General features: G+C 40.8%; 1 protein-coding gene across 2 annotated transcripts in view; it reads right to left on the minus strand.

Moving 5' to 3' along the window:
* Positions 1-24,915, minus strand: part of mmp17a (matrix metallopeptidase 17a) — a 104,047-nt gene that overhangs the window by 34,960 nt on the left and 44,172 nt on the right. For both annotated transcript variants that reach the window (XM_077232818.1, XM_077232817.1), the window contains exons 2-3: positions 8,364-8,496; positions 7,978-8,113 (exon numbers count right to left, since the gene is read on the minus strand). In XM_077232818.1, the coding sequence (XP_077088933.1) occupies positions 7,978-8,113; positions 8,364-8,496 (269 nt within the window). The remainder of the gene's footprint in view (positions 1-7,977; positions 8,114-8,363; positions 8,497-24,915) is intronic.

Below are 24,915 nucleotides of genomic sequence, written 5' to 3' on the forward strand. Positions count from 1 at the left end.
CAAAAATATATAGTATTGAAAACAGCATATAAAGTATATTATATACATATTTGGAAATATGGATTAATCCTTTTTAAAGCTACAAAAGTTATTCAGTCAAGAGCAGTGAGTGATTTTCTCTTTGTCTTTTGTTGTTTGATTAACATTTATGAGACAGACTGCAGCAGGAATATTAGGCTGCTGTCACTTTAAGACTTGATGCGGATCTGTTGAACGCGATGTTCATTTTAGACTTTTCAAATAATTTAAGACTGCTTATGAGGACACTCACCAAAAACGGACATTTTGACATAATTTTGTGTCTTTTTGTCTGTTCATTTTTATATATTTAATAAATTCAGTCTGCCCTGTTAGTATACAATAGCCTAATATGGTCACATAGAAATTTAGGGTTCTAGGGGAGGGAGTATGAATTTCAAGTTACATTTTCTGTCTATTTTCTCAATAATGTGCCCTCGGCAGGGTTTCAATAGACAGCCGGCAAAAATTGGAGAATAATCAAGGGAGTTTTTTTTTTCTCCATGTCGTCTGGTTATTATACAGGCACTTGCAGTGGCAGCTAACCTGAAAGCCTGACAAAGTGCCTCTGGGAAGATTGTCCATCCCAGCAGCATGTAAACACTCAAATGTTGAAGTTTAATTTTCAGTCACAATCCCCCTTCTTTGTCTCCATGTGATACAAGACTGATTAGACAGACAAGAGGGGAAATGGATAAAAAGAGAGAAAATGGCAAATAGAAATCAGGAGGAGCAAGTTCAAAAGAACTCATTTCCTCTATTCTGTTGTAATTCTCACAGCGGGTCTAACCCCTGCAGATCAGTGGTCCAGACAGGACATTTACTGTAGGGTGATAATCACACATCAAATCAATCCTCCACACTCACAACTAGGGACTGAGAGTGATGCACAGTGTAGATTTGAAAATCATGCTTCCCTCCATTATTGTTGAATCACGGAAGCTACATCAGATATTTTGCCAAGAGATTTCTTATTCATTATACATGTATCAGACAGAGAGAAACAGGCATAGAAGAATAAGGCTACATGAGAGGTCTTCATTCCAGATTTCTCTGTTCCCCATTTCTCTATCCTCTCACCCCATCATGCCAGCTGTAAATGGTTTATCTGTGTTCCTCCTCCCTCACCCACTCATCTCTGTTCCTCCTTCTTCTCACCCCCTCATGCCTTTATGTTTCTCTGAAGTTGTACAGTAAGATTGAGCTTATATACACCACTCTGGGACTTACAATTTCCTTGTAAGGTAGGAAAACATGTTGCTTATGTTTAAAATGGAACATTTACCTCATGCTTGCACATGGTACAATCCACTTTCCACATTAAGAAACTATTCCTCAGAGTATACATTGTGGTACATTTGCATCAGTTGAAACATTCCTTTCCTTGTAAAGAACATACAAACTGTACGAATTTGAAGTATCATCATTAGTGGAACTCTGCTCAGTGAACGTTGCATTGCACACATACCTCTAAGCAAAATATATGCAGTATCTCAGTATCTTGTACACATGTACAAACATACTCTGACTTCACAAAATACATTATGAAATTATTATGAAAATGAATAAAGAAAAATAATACTAAAAAATAACAGTACATTTTAAGCAGTCAGCAGCCAGATGGGTTTTAAAGGAATGATTCCTCAAATTCACTCTTAGAAATAAAGGTTAATGGGGTTCTGTATAGAACCTAGGCTTCTTGACTCAATTTTGAAGAATCCATAATGCCAAGATGATTCTATATAAGGAGAAATCTCTTAAATGATTGAATAATACGTTCATATTTAACATATTCAATACAGAACCTTTTCGAGAGTGTAGCTTTTGTAAAATTCTGAAACAGAAAAATTAAATTTTTCACTGAAAATCTTTACATGCACCATGGAGCATTCACACGATTTTTTAAAAAGAAGTATCATTATCCAATTTATGAATTAATCATTCCTTTGAGTTAATTATTTTCAATTCATCTAATGATCCATTTTACAAAACCAGTCTGAAATATTGTTTTTCACAAATCAGACTGATTTGGTTCTTGAAATCAACTCACTGACTCAATGACAATGCAGTTGTTGAAAACTCACTTCAGAAGACTTGATATAGTGTATGAATCATATTGGCCCACTTTTATGATGCTTTTGCATCCTTTTTGAAGCTTGAAAGTTCTGGACTCCATTTATTATAACTGAAAAAGAATTTGTTTTTCACAAAAGAAAGTCATGCAGGTTTTGAAATATGACATGAGGGTGAATAATTGATAACATTATCTTGACTTTTGAGTGCACTATCCCTTTAAAGATTCCCCCAGCCTATTCAGTGATATGGTTTTAGTTACTTTCTCCAATCAAACAGGCATGCGCCATGAGGGATGAAAAGAAATCCAACCCTGACGGATTACCGTCATTTGAGTCCTTTGGACATGGGTGGGATTATCTAGCTAAACTACAGCATGATGATTTACATCCTCCGCCCTCATTGTAAGCCGGGGATCTGGGCTAGATGCTCAAGTGAACACATAGATGCCCATGATACAGAAATCACACAACAGCTCCTTCACACTCTCATTGGGTATTGCCTGGAGCGTATTGAGCAATTGTGAGAGTTGTTCCCATTTTCATTCGGCATGGAAAGGATTAGGACCGTCTGAGGGTTTGATAGATAGAAATGTGATTGGAGTAATGGAGGGTGGTGAGGAAAGAAATGCTTATCATAAAGCCATTTCACTCTGCTCCCTACTAATCAGCTTGGGAAATCAACCCCAAAGACACACAATGTGAGTCTGGGGGGAAAAAACACATTGTCTTCAAAGCAATAACTCCTAATCTATTTGGGTAATTAATAAGAGTGTTAACGAGGAGGCGGGGGCCCTAGAATATGGTGAGGGTCTAATGTGGAGTGATGGAGTCATGATGAGGGGCCGTCTCCACTTGACACTGATGGTCCATGTGCTCTGAATACATATGTTGACAGCTGGACCTCTGAACCTTGTTCTAACTGATCAATCATTTATCCAACTGTCTGAACCAGTAAACTAAATGAAAAATAGAAAAAAGAGTAATACTTAGTGCAAAGAAACTTTTTTAAACATGTTTGGATGCCTGTTAAAACCTTAAAGTGACAGTTCACCCAATTTCTTTTAATTCTGACATCATTTCCTCACCCTCATGTTGTTTCAAAAATAAAATCCAAAAATGTTGAAAAATTTCAGAAAAAAAAAATCTTGCTTTGAATGACTTTCTTTTGTGAAACAAAAGGATGTTTTAAGGTATCTTAATCTCCATCGAATTTATAGTGACTTAGAAAACATCATAAAATTAGTCATTATTTACTGACAATCTTTCCTTCTATGGAGCTGTAAACCCTAGAACTCCTGAGAACAGATCACTGAGTGAACTCTGTTTCATGAACAAACCAGTTAGATTTAGGAATGAATCATTTAGTCCAGTGGTTCTCAACTCCAGTCCTCGGAACCCACTGCTCTGCACATTTTTTTATGTCTCCTTATTTAACACACCTGATTCAGATCACCAGCTCGTTAGGAGAGACTCCTTGATCTGAACTGAGTGTGTCAGATAAGAGAGACATACAAAATGTGCAGAGCAGTGGGTCCCGAGGACTGGAGTTGAGAACCACTGATTTAGTCTGATTGAGTCTGCTCAAAATAATTATTTATTTCTTGATTGATTCGGTTCTGAAGTTTATCCCAATGCTACAGTCATTATGAATTGTCACTCTGGTAAAAAACAACATGAAAAATAATTTTAAAATCCTTATGTTGCAAGTAGACATTACGGTAAGCGAAAAATATTTAAAGGGGACCTATTATGCCCCTTTTTACAAAATATGCCTCAGGTGTACCCAGAATGTGTCTGTGAAGTTTCAGCTCAAAATACCTCACAGATAATTTTATTATACCATGTTGTAAATGCATTTTTGAATGGAAGGAAAAACATGCTGTTTTCGTGCATGATTCTTTAAATGCAAATGAGCTGCTGCTCCCAAAAGAGGGCGGAGCCTGTACAGCTCATGCCTCTGTCCAGATACTCTGCCAAAAACTAACAAAACATCTATATGGTTTTGATTATCATCCCTACATCTGCAATTTTTTTGTCTTGTTTCAAATTTAAATTGAACAAAATGTACTCTAATTGAGGTTCATGCTTATAACAAAACAACATTTTGCAATGTGCTAATTAAATTCTTGTTAATTAATAAAGTTAATTAATATGTAAGGTTGTTTAGATATTTTTACAGAAAAAAACATTTTCTTGCAATATAACTTCGGAAAGAGTTGCATTCCTTAAGAATCTTAATGCAGCCTGTGCTGATCAAAAGCTCTGTTTTTTACTGTCTGTACATTTGCTGTGTTATCAATTCTTCCCTTGCACATGCCCATTTTAAAAGATCTCTCCTCCAACAAACCTGTATTATAGTGCAGTGCAATAATCACTCAGAATCCATCATAGTCACTTCTCCCTCCCTGACTTTCTGTCTCTTTCTGTATGGCTCTTTTCAATTGGCTTGGAAAGGCTTTTTATCACTGCTCCTAAAACAAGCCATTACAGGCTTTATTATACCGACTGGCTTCTCAGCTGGTGTACAGGCACACCTCTGTCGCTACAACTGAACCAGGGGTGCAAAGCTCCTGACATACATTTTACAAGAACTAATAGAGTTCTCCTGGCACAGTTATAGGAGTCATTTCACCCCAGCCAGCACTTGGCGGGTCTGGGAAGGTCACTCGACTGAGTCTGCCCAAACTTATTAACACAGAGAAGGAAGGTTCAAGCTGAAATTAAGGTCACACAAAAATAATCCAAATGCTGAGGGAGACATAATGAAGAAATTGAGGAAACAAAGGGGTCAAACAGCAAAATGTATATGCACATTTAATTCTATTTAACTCCAAATTTGAGAAGAAAAATACATTTGAATAGACACACAATGTTGCCTCCAAAAAGCTCATTCCACTCTACTAAACAGTGAGTGGAATGACGTAGAAGTGCTTAGAAGTAATTTCCAATGTCAATAGGTCAAAAACAAGATTATAAATGCTAAGCTAAATGTTACAACAGATTTCTAGCTCCATATGTATTTCTGAAGTGTATGATGTTTCAAGCACTATGAGTCATACACGTCACATTCAATTCTTTTCAAATGCCAACTTGATAGTGTTGTATAATATGTCACACTTTTATTCGCTAAACCAATGAAATGTACCCAGATAAATTTTTAAAAAATATCTGAACATATTATTTAGCTAAATAGCTGTATATTATCATTCATTGATAAAAACATTAGTGCTGCATTTCTGAGGAATTTTTAAGGGAACCCCTTCCTGTGTATCCTTAAAGCAATCGCCACTGGTCACTCTCTCAAATGACCCTGCTGAGTCAGAAAGCCAAACATTTATTAAACTGCATGTCTTTGAGGTCAGATGTTATTTAATCCGGACCATCTGGAGTTCACAACACAGCTCTAGAATGTCGGAAATGTCACTGCATAAGTTCAAATCTAGTTTCTCAAAATTTCCCTTATGTTATTCCAAATCTGTAAGAATTTCTTTCTTCTGTGGATCTTCTGTATATGATTTATTCATTTGGTAGAAGATGCTTTTATCCAAAGTGACTTATATTATATTATATACAAATGGGTAGGTTTAGGGGTAGGGGTTGGGTTACACGCTCAAACGTCCAAATTGTGTAAATAAAAAATTAAATAAAATGAATGCAAAATAAATTATGATTTACTCCAATATATAATTTAATCACAATGAAATTCCCATGCCCATTGCGTCCGTGTATTGATGCCAAAGGTCTTTCAATGAAAGCAATCGAGGAAAATTACACTAAAGGGGTACCCTGTGCTAGAGGTCTGCATTCCACCCGCGGGAACAGCGGGACCCGATAAGAATTCTTGCGGCACAGGATTCAATTTCCGAAAAAAAGACGGTAGCGGTCAGTAACTTGTGTACTTTGGACGGGAGCGGCCGGGCAATTATCCTTTATCCTTTGACAGCATATCCGTGCTTTTCTCATTCTAATCGACCACCTGTACAGCCTGCTCTGAGGACTGTATTATGCATGTGCTGTGCGCATGAACCAGTGCTTTCTGTGTCATAAGTTTTATTAGCATGCGTCTGTGCGCACAGCACACGCATAATTCAGCCCTCAGACAGACAGAGCAGGCAGGTGGTCGATGAGTGACAGATTCAGCCTTCATTGTCGGTTTTTGGAACGAGAGACGCTGTAACTGTCGTCTGGACATTCTTTTCTTGCATGGATGTTAAATAGTTCAGTTTCAAAGAGTGATTTTCACTGCGCAATAGCTATAAGCCAACGCTTTTCATTTATTCATATTCATATTTTGCTGATATCTTTGAGTGACAGGTGTTGAATTAAATGTATTTTTTTAAATGTTTTTCTACTGTCTTGAGAGTAAAATGTTAAAAGAATTTTGTATCTTGACAAGCCGAAAACAAATAAAATTTTTGTATAGCCTACATAGAGAACAGAGAGTGAATTTTAAGATGGAGCCGGCGGGTGCGGAATAGAACCCGCAGACCTCTACCCTGTGCGTTACAAGTGATGCCGACGAGGCTTGACCAAGCGTCAATATGTGATGAGTTGGGAGTGAGAATGTGTTGCTTATAAAATGCATTCTCTTCTGGGAATCTGGGCCAAAAATATTGTTCATTAACACTGCTGCACTCACTCTAAAGTCTATTGGCTATTTTATTTGACAACTTTGTTTTAATAGGAACTCAGGAATGAAAGGAAATTACTAACAGCCTACAACTGATGAAGCCATTCGGATGACGATAAATGGGAAAAACACATCCTGCTGATCCGGAATAAATTCTTAAATGTTCTTATCTGTGTGTGGATGACGAAGAAGATAAATTTATCATTGAAATGCTATATTGATCGCAAGGCAATTGGCAATATATTTCCCAGCACAGAGAATGTGCACGGAAACCTAATTTGTAGGTCATAAAATAACTCTACGTACAACTAACAAACATGCCTAAACATTGATGTTTTACCAAATAAAAAATAACAGGTAGTCACAGAGGTATGTAGGTAAGAGTGGATTGAGTGTAAGCCTTTGTGATTGACAACAAAAGAATATGAGATCACAGTGGACTTCTGTAATGAGAAACAGGAAAGAACATGGTATGAAACCCAAGAAAAGTGTCTGTAAACAAAAGCCAGTATTACACCTCAACATGCGCGCGCACACACACACACGCACGCACGCACGCACGCACGCACACACACACACACACACACACACACACACACACACACACACACACACACACATTCACATTGTCAATATTTCTTCAAAACAGACAGCCTTAAGACTGGTGTTGAGGAGAGTTTCTGTGATGGAAATTGGAAAAGCTCATGTTGAGGGATTTCTTACATAGCCAGTATTATCTAGCTATAAAACCAAAATACAACCCAATATTTTTAGATAGAAAACCAGAATATCAATCAGAGTATTAGCCAATATGTTCAAGACATAAAATTGGAATATAACCAAATATTTCCTAGCTATAAAATCAGAAAATAAGCCAATATTTTTCTAGCTAAGAAATCAAAATAAGCCAATATTTTTTAGCTATAAAATCAGAATATAATTAATATTTTTAGCAGGAAATCAGAATATTCAGAAAAATCACAATATATGCCAGTATTTTCTAACTATAAAATCAGAATGCAACCTGATATTGTCTTGTAATAAAATCACAAATATTTTTTTAGCCAAGTGTGTCCAGAATTTTCACTCTCATTTCGTTGCATCACTAATTCTGACTCTTTCCATCAGCTCTTACAATCAAAGAGGCTACAATTCCTCTATGTTTTGATTTTCAAATGTATTGAATGCATCTCTGACATGTACAGCTGTCTGACAGCAATCACTCAGTTTCAGACCCAAATATGGTGAATGTACCTCCAGGAAAGATGCCTTTTGTTCCACTTATTCTGAGGAGCTAGTGCTCGCTTTCTTCTGCCTGCTGACATCTCTGGCTCTGACACATCTGGCAGCGAGCAGCGAGGGGTTTTCATTAAGCCCAAGGTTGCTTGGTCTGCAGGGAAACACATACATGCATAAATACAGACCCAGACACATGTGCAGCATGCAGATAGATAAGGCGATGCGATTTTATTCCTGTAGACTTCAAAAGAAAATCTGCCAGCTGCAGTAAGCCATATGGACATGAGACTATAAAAAAATTTGAGAAATATTTATCTCTTTAAACATCCAAAAATGCAAGGTTAACAACCAAGGACAACGTGGTCCAGAGTTTTATTATGAAAATAAAAGCATGTACTAACCTAGCACTCCAGTTTCCTCCAGCCCTCCAAACCTCTGCATGGCTTTGATGGCTCTTGTCAGAGCTTCCTTGGTCTGTAGCTGTCCATTCACAGGATCAGGGGGTGGGAGATACCCAAACTTACTCAGCCAATCCTGTAGTAGAAAACATGTGTTGTTAAAAGCGCTGTCAAAATTAGTAGATGCTTTTAAAATTATACAATTCTGACAACTAGCAGGTACTTTACAGTTGTTCATTTTCATGAATTTCTCATCAATTTTGTATAGTATGACGTGATGAGGGCATGAACATGTACGCGGTTTAATTGGCTAAAATATTAAATTTGCGATTTCTAAAGATGGCAATCCTATCAGTTTGTTTCTTTCATCACAATATCATAATTAAGTTAGCAGACATTTAAGATGACAGATGTTGCACTTTTTGTCATGTCTTCAGGTGCAACTTCTAAAACTGGCAATTAATTAAGAAATATCCCAGGTGCTTTCCGTTTCATTGGTAACCACGCCATATATTTTCCCATTTCCTCAATTTCACTTTCCATCCTGTTAGTCGTTTATAAATCTTCAACTCAAAAAAAAAAAATCCATTCATTAATGACATCATCCCTCAGGCAGTGGCCATTTTTGGTGAGCTAGAAACAGCACAAACATTAGTAAATATTAGCAATGGATTTGATGAATTCTGTGATGGGATGTTTTTTAGTGTTTAGTGTTTGATACACATCCCCCTCAATGTCAAGAGTGGTTGATCAAACCTCATGAAATCACTACCACAGATTCTAAAGAGACAATTACCATCTCTTACAATCACCCACTCACTTTAAGTTGACTCAACTCTGCAGCTCATCTACTTGACATTGATGACTATTGCAATTGTGCTGAATGACTATTAACAAGCATCGATTTAAGTTGAAAATCAGGGCGATATTAAAAGATTCTGACACACTCAAGCCTGATTTTTTGTTCTCCATTATTGTGCATTATGCCAGACTATGTTGAATTTTAATGTTGTTTTGCCAGTCAGATCAATAACTGAGACCATCTTCTCACAATTCAAATGATTCCATTAGTAAAGTTGTTTTGTGCCAGTGCAGCAAACTCAGCAGAGCATGGAGGCGTCCCAGCTGCACATCAGTTCAGGCCTGCGGGGAAACTGTTTGGGTATGGACTTAATTTCATATAGTATTGTGCTAAAACACAACGCCAGTGTAATAAGGTTCATTAAAATGTATGATCTCTGAAAGGGGGATCACGCTTGATTAATCATGCCACCTTCATTGTCTAGAAAAACAGCAATATGGCTACATTAATTATAAGAGCAAAAGAGAGCGATTTAAAACGTCAAAGCTGGTTGACTTAAGGCATTGATGATGTGGGCTTTTCCTATAAGTGCCAATAAAAGAATAAGGATGTGCTGTGTGTGGACAGACCAAGGTCTTTCAGAACAGGAGAGCACACACTAAACACTTCACCTCAGTGTGTCAAATGATAACACTGACAAGCAAAAGAACTAGAACATCAAGTACAAGAGCTAAAAACACCATCAAAATTGCATTCATGCTCTGTCTTTGAATCTGAAAAGAGTTGAACTTGAAAAGTTCACTTCTTGAAGCTAACCTTTGTCAAGCTCCACACTCTAGCTCTAGCACGCTTCCTTGTAACAAGGCTAGTGAGTAAGAATTAGGAATCACTTCAAAGTATGAGTCAGAAGAATAAAATAAGCAGATGAGTGGGTCAACAACATGGAGCACTAACCAAAAGATCTGACTTAAAGGAATAGTTCTCCCCCCCCCAAAAAAAGATTCAATTTCATTACTTATATTTCGTTCCAAACCGTTTGACTTTCTTTTCTGGAACACAAAAGATGTTTTGAAGAAATTTTGCACTGTGATTTTTTCTTTGCTGTCAACAGTGTTCTTGCTGCCAAAAAAAAAAAGCGCCACAAAAACTGGTCCATATGACCATTTTAGACAGTTTATTGGAGCTAGAGAGTTATACAATAATTGTTTAATTGCATGTAAAAAAACAAAACAAAAAAAAAAAAACAGTGTGAAGTCTGACAAATATATACTTCTGAGTTCAATAAAAGAAAGAAAATCATACGGGTTTGGAACAGCAAAAGAGAGTAATTATAATTAATGACTAATTAACTATGTGTAAAAAAATAAATTCCAGAATAGAAAAAGAAAATCCCATTATAAGAGCAATATTTTAAAAAAAATAAATAAAAAAACAATAGGTACAGTCTAGACCCAATAATATTTTAATAAAATAAAATCTAAAATTAAAAATTAAAATACAATAGCTCCACTGAGGATTATATTTTAGTAAATTATTTTTTTAATAAATTAAAATAGGTACACTACAGACTAAATATTAAATTTTATGCAAAATATTATAACATAAAATAGATACACTATATACTAAATATACATTTTAAAAATAAAATAAAATAAAAGGTCAAATACAAAGTTACCTGCAATTTGAGCAAACAGGGACTTATGCACAATCCCAAAACAATTTTTAACATTATAAGAAATTTGGACAAGAAACCCCATTTTACAGAATGTGATTTTGTAAATGATTTCTAATAAATCACAAAAGAAAGCAAAACAACAACAACAACAACTTGTAATTGTTATTACAAGTTGTCATTCATTACGTGGGTTGATAAATCACGGTCCTCTTCAGCTATGTGGTGCTATGCTGCACTGACTGCTTCCCTCCTCACTGCCAGCTGACACAATTTGTGTGTTGACACACTGTCCAGCTGTGTAAAAGTGTGGAGAAGATGCTAACTCTCTTTGTGTGATCTCTATTCCCGCTGGCTGAAATATTGATGCTCGACGAGCCACTGTGCGTACTCAATATCTCATATCTCCTATATACACACACACACAAACAAACATACTGTATATACACAGTATCAAGTACCAACACAGATTACTCACACCGACTATCGCTCGCTGTTATCAGCAGCACAGATATCTAAAAACTCAAAGTACAAGTGTCCACTGTTCCAGAGAAAAGGACAACTTGCTGTTAAGAGGGCATCCTAATATTACTAACTTGGGTTAGCGCACATCAGCATTGTTATTATAATTATCTTCATGCTAAAATCATCAGATAGGGCGAGACTGGTGGCAAAATCTATCTGCTGTCATATGTGCCATACTAATAATAAGGGTTGCATGACAATGTTTTATTTTTAGTTTACTCAAGCAACATATTATATATAGAATTTTGTCACCCAGAATGTTCATATTGGTGTAATCCTTACAAATAAAACCATTAAAGAATAACTTCAGTCTTCAATAGCTTCAGCTATATACCACAATGAAATAATGTTCATCACATTTCAACCTTTCAAATCAATTCAGTCATACAATTTTTATCTCACACTCAAAAAAATGATATGTTGGCTTTAATTTTTTTTTCTTCGTCAACAGGTTCCACATAACTGGGTTATTTTAAACAAACATAATTTGTTCATGTAACTTCAACATCATGGAATTAAGTCATTTTAACTGACCCAATTTAAGTAGTCTCAAAAGTGAATTTTTAAAGGCTTCCTGACATGATTAAGGTATTTTATATATTCATTCATCCATTAATATTTCATTTATTTTAGTGACACATAATTAAATTGATAGACTATAGCTAGCTATTTGCTGGCAGTAGCACATATTAGTATCTTAAATGCTAACATTTAAATGCTCCTTCAACCAAAGCAGTAGAAAATAATTAAATCACTCCAATCTTCTCCACAATGGTAACCCACTGTAATTTAAATGGTTCTAATAATTCAAATGTAATTGAATATTAAACACAATTACACACTATCAAGTCTTCCCCTTCTCTCATTTTCTCAAAAAAACAACAACCATAAAATAATGCTTAATTTGAACATTTATTCTCTTCATTCAACCATATGCAAAGCATGCTGGGAACTAGCAAGCATCGCCCAGTTTCAGTTAATGCAACACAAATCAATCATGTAATCCAACACAAATGGATTAAGTAAACTTCAATTTTACATATATTTAAGCATATTGAACACAATCAAATTAAGTTAGGGCAACATGGCAGTTGGCGTCGCACTATACTGCCACCCTCTGGATGTAAGAATTTTTTACTTAACATGAATGGTTTGTGTTTAGACAACGCGTTAGGATTTTGTACTGTTAAGTTGAAGCATAATTACGTGGACCTTAATAGAAAAATACATTTAAAGTTAAAAAAGCACAATTATTATAAGTAAACTAAATATAAATATATAATGTAAAGTGCACAACCTTCCTCGTTCATTTTTTGAGTGCACTCTGTTTTATCTCATAAAACAGTGTTACAATTGCCCACAACATTACAGCCAAGATAACAGTGTATATGCCATTCATGCTAATCTTCAACCAACAACCAAAGACAAAATAGATATTAGAAGTTTGCATACTGCCACACTTCTTTGTCTCTCTCTCTGTATAGTTTATAATTCATCTTTTTTGCCTTTACTGGACACATAACAGGAGCCTATAGAGAAAAGGTGGTTGGGGTTTTCAGGACATGACACGGGTCAGATTTGTCCGTCTCAGCCAGGCCACTTTTCTGACAGAGCTCTCAAATTTAGAGAGCCTGTCATCTCACAACCTTTAATGGTTAGGGTCGAACTAAATAGATGTCAGATACGTCGAAGGCTTTACTGAGACACATTTTCCAAAAAACTCAGCCAGGCTTGCTGGCTTTGATCAAGTGCATTACTGAAAAAGACGGACAAACCCTGGCGGTCCGGAGGTGATGATGAGAAAATGTGTTCAATGGTGAAGGTCAGTGTTCAGCGGTGCTTAGAATCCTCAAGCATGTTATCTGTCTTACTATGAACCAGTGGAAAGCTAGTGGAAAGGTGAGGCTTCTCTTCACATGAAATTCAAAAGTCACTATGAATTGTTTAGCATAGGGCGGTGAGAATATGAACCTTCATAGAATATGAGCAGATAATCAATAAACTGAATAGGCTAAACCTGAAAATAAACTCCAGCACAGCTTTTTATGCTTTGAAGAGCGTACACACACCAATACAGTCCCAGCTCGTGTATCAAAGCCAGTTCCAGTCTCTTGGTTGCACAGAAGACTTTTACTGCATAGATTTATAGCCCTGACCTAACTGTGCCGAACTCTGAGAATTCTCCCCAGCGTTCTACAGTCAATTCTCTATGTTCCTCCTCATCCCCTATGAGGTGTCACGGATCATTATGCCACACCGAGAAAGGTTAACAGACTATTGTGCCGCCGAGAGGCTAATAGTCCCAGACGTCAGTCAATGGCAATATGAATGAAAGGTCTTTTCACAAGGAAAGATTTCAATGAGTGGTTAAAGTCTTGGAACAGGAAGAGCAATTTTTTTGGCATTATGTTTTGGCTTAAGTTAACTCCTTAATGCATAGGGTAAATTATATATATTTATGGATATTATTAATATTCAAATTTTTTAACAGCATTAACATTTATTCAATAAGCTCATCAGATATAAATACTTACAGGATCCATCAGAGATGATTGGAACCGATTGCCTCCACATGTACACAAATGGCACAGAGCACCTCATATCATTAAATGATGAAGGAAAATCTACAGGACTGCTACAGTCCTACTACAGGACTTTAACAAAAGTGAAGTCAGTTTGTTTCTGAATAATATAAAAAAGTTGCATAAATTTATGTTATGAGTGTCACCTACACAAATTGCTGAACCTAATAATTACGTTTTTTTTAAATAAATGTGCTAAAGCATTAACTACAAAGAAATTGTGAGATAATTTATAATTAAATATTTAAAAAATATTCGCAACCTTGTGTTTTTCAGAAAACCTGACCTTTGAGGCATTTCTGAAAAAATATTTTGCTTCATTCCTTTCTTGACATCTTTCAGAAATGCATTAGGATAAGTGACAAAAAAATTTGGCTTGTAGAAAAAAAACCAAAAAAACCCAAAATGTATTTTTCCTCCATGGTCTTTAAAGCCGACTGCTTCGTTTTCCTCGAAGCCAAGGTTTAGCATTTATCTGTAGAGCAGTCAGTCATTGTCCGCCATCCGCCTGCATTTCAAAATCTGTCTGTGTTGCTGGATATTTCTGAAAGATGCAGGAAAGGCGGCAGCATGTCCATTTCTTCTGCTTCTTTTCAGAAAAAAATTGCCTCAAAGTTTTATTTCTGAAAAGAAGCAGAAGCAACAGACAAGCTGCAGGCTTGATTTGAGCTATATTGTTCAGAGAGTATGCAAACAGATACGTGACGTGTATCCAAGTATGGTGTCCCATATTCGGAATTTGTGCTCTGCATTTCACCCAATTACAGCAGTGAGTACTGAACACACACCCTGAGCAGTGGGCAGCCATTTTTTGCTGCAGTGCCAGGGTGCGATTGGAGGTTAGGTGTCAGCGCTCAGAGAGCGCTTTTCATTCACTCCCCCCACCTACAGTAGATTTCCTCCCGCTACCGAGACTCAAACCTGCGACCTTCGGGTAACAAATCTGACTCTCTACCATTAGGTCACAACTGCCACACAGCCAAACAGCATCATCTGTAAACATAGTGAGTGTTGAGTGTTGCTCAACCGAACAAATCGGTGTTTCTTGAGCCATTTGTAAAGATACAGCTGCACGGCAAAAAAAAAAGAAAAGAAAAAAGAAAAGAAATATTATATATCAATTAAAATAATAGAGCCAATTATTTATTAAATGAATATATTACATTTTACAATATACACAGTTAATTAAATATTATATAAAAACACATAACATTCAGAAACACTTTAGTTTAGGGTCCAAGTCTCACAATTAACTAGTTGCTTATTAGCATGCATATGGCTGTTTATTAGTACTTATAAAGCACATATTAATGCCTTGTTCTACATGACCATATTCTACATTCCTTAATCCTACCTAATTAATACCTAAACTTAACAACTACATTACTAGCTATTAATAAGCAGTAAGGAGAAATATAGTTGTAGTTATTAGCTAGTTAAAAGTGATAATTGAACCCTAATCTAAAGTGTGACCTAACATTCTTCTCTCTCTCACTAACTAAAGTTCCCTTTCAGTCGATAACGTCAGACGTAGTCGACGGTCGTCTGAATGAGGATCGCGCTAGAGAGCCTATCATCTTCGATTACTATTGAACGAGCCAATGGAATTTGGCGTGCGTGATTTGCATCACACACTCCGCCCCCGCGGCGCGGGTATAAATACGGAAGTGGATGCACGCACTAGTTGCCTTTCGCTTCGGAGCCGTTCGTCTTTGATGTCTCTGAAGAGTGCTGTTGTATTCAACGAGCGAGTGTGTCGGTGTTCTTGCGGGAAAACCTCTCCAGTGTTGGTGTTCTACAGCGTGGTGCAGCGGTGATCGCGAGCTTCTCAGCTCTCAAATGCTGTTTTAACAGCATCAAATTTCTATTGTTTGTTTGTGTGTTGACGGTTGGTTAGAGGGCGAGAAGTGAGTGCTTCACTGTTGGTTGAAAGACCATTCAGTGTTTGCCGTGGTCATTCCCTGTGTGCTCCGGCACTGGTGGCGGTTCCATTTCCTAAAAGAGCAACACGGGTGTGAGTGCGTCTTTTTCAAGATGCCATTCCATCCGTGCGTTTCTGGGTGCGGTCTGATGAGTCATGTTCTCACAGCAGGAACATGGCAATCTCGGTGTTGAGATCTAGACTCGCCTTCGTCAAAAGTGTTGGTGCAGTCCCCACCTCTGGGCCCCGCCCTTGTTCTTCCTCTGGGTTACCTTCCCAGAGAAAGACTGCGGTGCCGTCCAAGCTGGGTGATCTGAGGATCACAGTGAGGGGTAATCCGCCAGGCCCCTTGGGTCCCTCACTCCTCTTTCGCACCGCAACCGGTGGAGCTCCCCATTGATCCCGCTGGTCTCTCTGTAATGGACAGGCCAGCCGTGTCATTTGGGGCCCCTCCAGGGGATAACATGTCAATCGCAGCATCGGAGGGGGAGCTGAACTCTGGAGATGACGACTCGGCTGCACTGCCTCCCTCCGGGAGACCAGTGTTGCCCGAGCCAGATCCAGAAATGTCAGCTATGCTGAAAAAGACCGCCGAGGCGGTAGGGCTAGTGTGGAACCCTCCACCGTGCCCCGAGCCGTCTCGGTTGGATGATTGGTATATCGGGGCGGCCCGTACTGGTTCTCAGTCCACCGCCCCGGTTCCTTTCTTTCCTGAAGTGCATGAGGAGCTTACGAGGGCATGGATGGCACCTTTCTCTGCCAGAAACCGCCTGAGTGACTCCTCCCCCCTCACTACCCTTGATGGGTGAGCGGTGAAGGGTTACGAGGCTATCCCTCCGGTGGAGCGGGCCGTTGCGATGCAGTTAAGCCCAACGGTGGCCGCTTCCTGGAGAGGTGATCCTCGTCACCCCTCTAAAGCCTGTAAGTTCTCGTCCGCTCTTACGGGCAAGGCTTTGTCACATGCGCCACATGCTTAAGAGAGAGAGACCATCTTTAATTAAATAAACTTTGCGGTGTTACTCTGATCTATGAAGGAACATGCCTCACAGAAACTGTGATGATTTACTGTCTCGTGTACTATTAGGTATAACAACATGGTATGTTTGATTGGGGTGTATGTGGTTGAACAACCACCCAACGGTCAATATAACCTCACCTGTATCATGCTTCCTAGCAAATTAATCCTCATTTAATGACACACACTTTGATGTACATCACCTTCTCTTAGAATGCAATGTGAATTTGTTATGTCTATTTGAGCTTGAAAGAACAGTCTAAGCATGCTGGGGACAAAGACCATAAATCAACTAAGAGCCGCTTCCCCTCTCGGACATGTCACCTTACTCATAGGTCCATTCAAACCTTAGGGGTTGGTTCTTTCTCAGGGTATATCAGAGGCAGGCAACAGTGACCGCCCTCTCTTAGTTTTTTCATCCAGCCGCAACACTGTTCTGGTGAGACTGGGGAGCCCCCTCCCCCTCCACGGGGGCCCCAGGGCCCAGCAGGCCTCGATTCCAACCAGATCCGGCCTCATGGAAAAGAGAGAAGACTCTCTCACAAAGAACCAAGGACAATCTCAGGAGTTTTGGAACAAAGACTCCAACCAACAAAGACTCCAACCAACAACGACTCCAATCACCCATCCTTCCGACTTCCTCACTTCTCCTGGGTGCTCGGCGTGGCCTCAACAGAGTCCCAGGCCTTCACCAAACCAGTCATGCGTTCCTGGAGAAAGAGAACGCTCAACCAACTTCCACTTGACACTGCCGGAACCATCAACGACTCCAATTTTCAACAACTTCAAGAATTGTTCCCATTACAAATGCAAGTATTCAATTCAATGAAATGTGAAAATGAAATTCTGATGGTTCTTCTCATAGACCCTCTTCCGGTTTCCAATTTCATCCTATCACTAACCTATTTATGTATTCATGTGTGTATGTTGTTTAGTTTATTTATATTCATATAAATATCTATATTTAGTTAATAAAACTTGTACATAATATGTATTTGGTTCTGTTTTGTTTGCAATACAAGTCACTTTACGATCACGGTTTTTGCTACTGGCTCAAAGTACTGTACAGGCGAAGAAATAATTATTCTTCGGTGGCCATGGAAGATACCCTTTATTAGAATAAATAAATAATCAAAATAGTTCGTTGGAAGAACTGATTAATTGATTGTAATATTAATTCAGCCACATCAAGTTGATCCAATTAACTGACCCAAATATTTATAATTAATAATAACAAGATATTATTGATTATTAATATTTCCAAAAAGCTGAGTTCCTTACAGCTTACAAAGCTTGTGGGCAAGCCGCTTCCTCTCTGCATGCCATGGCGTTGCTCCAGGTCCACCAGGCCCAGGCACTCATGAACATGCACGAGGGTAGTCCGGACCGTGAGCTCATGGTTGAGCTCCGCACTGCAACTGACCTCGCCCTCTGGGCGACGAAGGTTGCAGCTCGCGCGGTCGGTTCGGCGATGTCCACACTTGTGGTCCAGGAGCGCCATCTCTGGCTCAACCTGGCCGATATGAGAGAAGCGGACAAGGTTCGGTTCCTGGATTCTCCCATTTCCCAGGTTGGGTTATTCGGCGACGCTGTGGAGAACTTTGGAGGCCATCCGGCACATCCTGCCTCGGAGGGACGCTTCACCCGCCCGCCGAGGTCAGATCCTCCGCCTGTTCGTCGCCGAGGTCGTCCGCCCGAAGCTGCCTCAGCTCCCGCCGGACCACCGCAGCAGCCATCACCCAGGTTCCGGCGTGGAGCCGGCCGCGGAAGGGGCGCCCAGCCTGCTCCAGGAGCTGCCAAGCCAGGTGGTAAGCATCAGCGCAAAAGAAAACGCTGAACCTGGACGGGCTCTCAGGGATGGAGGAGTTGCTCGTTGAGTGGTCGTCGATCCACTCCCTCTGGCTGGTTGGAGGGCCGGCTGGAGTTTTTTGTTATGTGTGTGTCTGTTCCGCCGCTGGCCCCTATAAAAACGGGGTCAGCGGTACCCACATATTCAGAAAAAGAGCAAATTTTCTATTCCTGAGTCCCAAGTGGACCAGTCTGGCGGGTGTGACCCTGTAATAGCCTTACGTCCCCCAGCTTCCATTGGTCGCCAGCAGGCAGCTTGGGGCGTTCGAGGACCCGGTCATCCGCCTTCTCACGTCCCCCTGCCGCTAGTGGAAACAGGTAAGTGTTGCACTGCACACTAACACCACTATCTCTACTTTGCTGCCCCACCTCAGGCTCGGCTACCCCGCTCAAGTCAGTGATAATCATCACATTAGCTGTTGAGCAGACGTGCTCCTGAAAATTCAGTGATATTCATCACACCGAGTGTGGAGCATTGCTCCTGACTTGTGCGTGCTTATCTTATCCTGCTGGCGAAGGATTTGATATAGCCGCTCCTCCAGCCGGTACGAAGGCCAGTTGTAGACTCGTTCTTCGTGCTACTAGGTGGTGGGTCGTGACCATCTTGGCCCAAGATTGGTCTGCAGCTCCGACCTGAAAGACATGTCCTTCAGATCTCTACCTTCCGCACCGCAGGCCATCCTGTGTGTTGCGTGTAAGGGTGGAGTATCAGTACAGTGTCCTTCCCCTCGAGTGCTCCAGAGCCCGTTGGGTCTTCAGGTCAACTGGAAGAGAGTAATCTCGCCCACGGGCTGAGTATCTCTTTTTCAGTTTTGGAGATGGACTCGGTCTAACACGTCTCTCCAATGAGATTGTGTTCAGCTGGTGTTGAAGTGAGAAAGGGTCCCACTGAAAGAACTTTCAGAGGCTCCTGGGGTATATGGTAGTTGCAGCCTTTGGCTTCCTCCATATGTGACCGCTTCAGCGCTAGCTTCATGATCGAGTCCCGAGGTGACCGTGGCAGAGCAGCTCACCCTGTGTGACTATAGTTCATCCCGGTCTGCTGCCAAACCCTCTTCAACAGAGGGGCCATGTACAAAGTGCGTGTTTTAACGGGGGCCTGGGCGACCCTCGACTAGACGGGCATTCGTGCCTCGAGTTGTTAGACATTGCGACCGTTGCGCAAGCTACCCTTGCATGTCACAACTCACCCGTCACCTCCTCCTTGGAGTCAGAAGCTTCTGAGGACGCTTTGTTCCACTCTTCCCGCTTTACTCAATCGTGCCGCCGTCGAGCCTCACGACAGTTATAGCCAGGGCAAGTGGAGACTCCATCCCCTGGGTCCAGCTGGGTCATGACCATTCAGGGGCCGCTCAGTTGCCCCTCCGGTTTCGTCTTCCTGCCAGTGTTTGTGCAAACCGAGCGGACTACCCTTGGACAAACACTGGGTCTCAGCTGCACCAGGGGCCCGCAGAAATGCGTTTAACCCCAGTGAGCCTTCTAAAAGCGACTGTGACTCATGGTCGCCTTGCGCCTGCTCAAGTCAGTGAAATCATCACACTTCATGTTGTGCAGAAATGCTCCTGAAACTCAGTGAAGTTCATCGCACTCAGGTGTTGAGCAGCAATGCTCCTGTAGCTCAGTGAGTTCGTCACACTCAGGTGTTGAGCAGAAATGCTCCTGTAGCTCAGTGAATTCATCACACGCAGTGCTGAGCAGAAATGCTCCTGGTGCTCAGTGAAGTTCTTTCTTACTCAAGTGTTGAGCAGAAATGCTCCTGAAGCTCAGTGAGTTTATCACACTCAGGTGTTGAGCAGGAATGCTCCTGAAGCTCAGTGAACTTATCACACTAAAGTGCTGAGCAGAAAATGCTCCTGAAGCCCAGTGATCTTCACATGTTGTGTTGAGCAATGCTCCTGTCTTTTTGTGCCCGTCGCTTGCACCTACGTGCCAAGTCAGGAGAGGAACAGGTCTTCATAGTTGCCCCTTATTGGCCCAACTAGACCTGGTTCCCATCGACAGCCTTCCTGACTTCCCCTGAAAACTCTTTCAGGGACGGGGCATGATGGCACCCGCGTTCTTCCCCCGGAGATTCCGGGCGGTCATACATCTGAACGCGGAGGTTCAGGTGGCTATCACAGGGACATGTGATAGTTACCATCACTTCTGCGAGCACCCCCTAGAAATGGGTAGCGTGCTTACGCCTTTAGAAGTGGAACCTAGTCGTTGAGTGCGTCTTCTCTCAAGAGGAGATCCTGAAAGCTTTCGATCATTTCAGTGCTCTCTTTCCTGCAAAATGGGTTGGAGTAGGCTGTTTTCCTTCACCCTCAAAATGATGTTGCCTCGGCGTTTAAACGATGGTCATCGTGTTGCAGAAGTGTGCAGAAGCACGTTCTGATCGTCAGGTTCCTGAGGAGCAAGGTCTTGTAAATCCTTGCGTCCCTCTTTATCCTCTTGGGCCTTGTCCCTGGTGCGACTGCACTGCAGAAACCGCCCCTGAGCCACTGCAGGCAGTGAGTTAAAAATTCTGTTATATCAGTTCTCCTGCTCGCGTGGTCTCTACTAGAGGGTAGGGACTTGCTCGCTTTCGGTCAACGTATTGTGCCTGGAGTCTGGGCCGGCTAACTCTCACAAGCTGAGACCCCGGCTCGGATTGTGCCCAAGGTTCCTACCTCTCCCGTAATAGGAGCAGGTGGTGAGCCTGCAAGCGCTGCCCTGGAGGAGGCAGATCATGCCCTGGCTTCTCTGTCCGTTCGCTTGGACGTGTACAGAATGCAAGCCATAGACCTCAGACCAGCTCTACAAATATCTGTTGGAACTCAGCAGAGAGGGAAGGCTCTTTCCATGCAAAGTTGCACTTAGTGCTTGCCTTCATTTCGGTAAAAATCTGAGATGCAACATGTCCACTTAGGTGTTGAGCTCCTCTATGATGAGTGTAAAGTGCTCCGCCTGGGCGTTGACGATATGCTTTGCTAAACAGATTCTAGAGTTGGGGGCTGGACGACACCTAGTTGAACCGCTGCTTCCCGTGGGCTCCCTTCTCATGAAGCCAGTTTCACCGTGAGCCCGGTTCAAGTGTCGGCTTGCTGCGCCATTCCCCTCCTATGGACTGGATACGTGCGCCTTTCTACTCCAGTTGAGTTCCCTTAAAATTGAACCCTGTTGAGTTCTTCCACACCCCTCCGACGTCGGACGTGCGGAACGTCTGGTGTTAGGCCTACCACTAGTAAGCAGTGTGGAACCTGTGTTAGGCTGGGTCCATATGTTGCGGTCCCTACGGTGACCCCATATGTGTATTCTTCCACGGTACGGCTCCCTCCGGCGAGCCAGTGTCTTCCCACGGCAGAGTCTCTCTGCCGTCACTGTCCGGTGTGTCTCCCCCCGTCTTAGGCTGGAGCCACCCCAGTGACATTCCATATGTTAGACTGCCCGGTTTCCGCCCAGTTCATATGTGTATTCTCCACGTTACCTCCCTCTGGGTTGGATGTGGCTTCCGCAGCGTCCCTTCCTTCCAATGTACGGGTAACGCTTTCCCAGTGGTCCTGTAGGAACAGCAGTGACTTTAATGGCCTAAGCCCTGTCCTTCCCCGCCCTAAATTTGCGGGGGCATCAGGAGGCTTCGGTTTAGGCACTGGAATGTGGCAGCGTTAGTGGCGTTTTCAAAGGTTATCCCCATTCAGTCGACCGTCGACTACGTCTGACGTTATCGACTGAAAGGGAACGTCCTGGTTGCGTATGCAACCCACCGTTCCCTGAAGGAGGGAACGGAGGACGTAGTCCCCTTGCCACTACCGCTGGACCACCGCTGACCCCAGGTTACTCTCGGCTCCTCAGCGAAAAGCAACTAGTGCGTGCATCCACTTCCGTATTTATACCCGCGCCGCGGGGGCGGAGTGTGTGATGCAAATCACTCACGCCAAATTCCATTGGCTCGTTCAATAGTAATTGAAGATGATAGGCTCTCTAGCGCGATCCCCATTCAGTCGACCGTCGACTACGTCCTCCGTTCCCTGAATACGCAACCAAGACGTTTATCACAACCAACATTTAAATGATTTTATTTAGAAACAAAATAATTGTTTATATCATTAGAGAGTCTTTTCATTCAGTGCAAAAATAATGCAGGCAAATATTATTAATAATACAAATAATAAATAATGTTGCACATTTTTAATTCATTTAAAATAATTATAAAAAATACTATTTCTTATTTCTTTTTAACAATTCAGTTGCAACCTAATTTAGAAAATGTTTTAATTCAGTTTCTTTTTTAGTTAGGACCAACTCTTCCTGCACACTACTCATGTCTCACAGCAGAGAACATGAGTTCAAAGGGGTGGGGGGAAATAGAAAATAAAAAAACAATCCTCTTTCTGGGGATCTGCAGATTAAACCTCCTAAATGTCACAGGTCAGGGGCTGATCTAGAGCTGGACAGGTGGAACTTCCATGGGACTTAACCTCTAAAGTTACACTGACTTGTAGCAGAATAGAAGCAGAGGGCAGAGCAAAGGAGCCATGCTGTAATCCCTATATCTCTATGCTGGTGTTCTTCTCACTATAGTCACAAACTCATGGGCTGCCAAATCTCACCTCTGCAGTGTGTAAGTAACTTCAGTTAAATTTTAAAACGGTCTCTAATTCCTTCATAAACCCAATCCCAGCTGCACTAATCCATATTGTCAGACAACATGCAAATGTGCATGATACACTGAAAACAACAATACAGAGAAAAAAGGTTTATTCTCTCCATACCTCTCCTTCATATCTGTGCGTAAAACCTGTGCGCACATTTCACACAGAAATAGGCCAAATATGTCTTTTGACACACTCCTGAACAGCTCACAATTGATTTCAATAGAGTTTAAAATTATTATGTGGCTAAGCTAACCACATGGTTTTCTAACAAGCATGAAGTTACCTAGGATAAACAAGTATTTTAAAATATATATATTTTTTGTTGTTGTTGTTGCTTGTCAGTATTGAATGAAAAAAGTATTTTAATACAATCAACATTTCTCTTACCTCGTCTGCAATCTTGAATTTATTTTCTTCACTGAAATATTAGTCTCTGTAAAGAATCCATGTAATGCTCCATTAGAATTTGGATTTAAATTTGGTGTTTTTAAGAGGTATCATTGTTAAGACGCCCACATCCGTGGATCAGCTCAGCTCTTTTCTCCACATTCGTACCTGCAGAGGACAGGTTGTGAACACCCTTATAAAGCAGATAGTTTGGGCATGTATTATGCTAATTAGTGTGAGCATGAGCTCCCTCATCTATAATAATAAACATTAGAATGAGGCTAAGATCAAATTTATGCACATACGGACTTGTTTGCAGAATTGTGCATGATATATATTTTTTCTGCTCACATAAGTGAGAACACTTGTGTGTGCAATTATTAGTCAATGAGACCCATTGACTTTAGCTTCTTCACAGCTGTACATTTCATTTAAATCAGCATGCTCCAATAATCAGCAGCATTCATTATGCCTGGACACATAGAACTAAGATGGAGAGAAAACGATAGTGAAAGAAAGAGGGAGCTGTAAAGTATTGCTGAATAAAGTGGATGTTTATTTTATTAGTGGTGCTGATTATTTTCTGATGTACAACTATATTGTCTTGTCAAAATGTTGGCTCACAACTTTAAGATGTTTGCCTAGGAGACACAAATAGGGAATTTTTAATTTTATTCTAGGGATAATAATAGCATAGAGATTTTTGACTTGGGCTAGTAATCAAATTAGTAACATTAGAAACACCTTAACCACCCAGCACAATGTTTGTCTGGCAGACAAAAAAAACAAACAAAAAAAACTCTACACCATACAGACAGTAGGAAGGAAACATAGCAAAAGATTGTATAGGAGACTTGACTAGTAAGCAATATAGTAACACCCTAGCAATGCCCTAGTAACCACCCAGACTGCCCTAACAACAGCATCCAAATGTCCTAGTAACCACCCACAACTGCCAAGCACTGCCCTAGCAACAACCCAGAACACCATAGCAATCGGCTTTCCCGGGGCCTCATTTATAAACCGCACACAGTCAGATTTGATCATTAAGGAATAGTTCTCCCAAAAATTTTAATTATTCCAAAATATGCTCACCCTCAAGCCATCCTAGGTGTATATGACTTTCTTCTTTCTACGGCATACATCGGTTCTGAACTTAACTCGTGAATGCACGAACGACCATTGCC

Source organism: Siphateles boraxobius, unplaced genomic scaffold (genome assembly GCF_051911475.1).
Source record: "Siphateles boraxobius isolate OS27281-9 unplaced genomic scaffold, OSU_SipBor_1 18, whole genome shotgun sequence".
Lineage (NCBI taxonomy): Eukaryota > Metazoa > Chordata > Actinopteri > Cypriniformes > Leuciscidae > Siphateles > Siphateles boraxobius.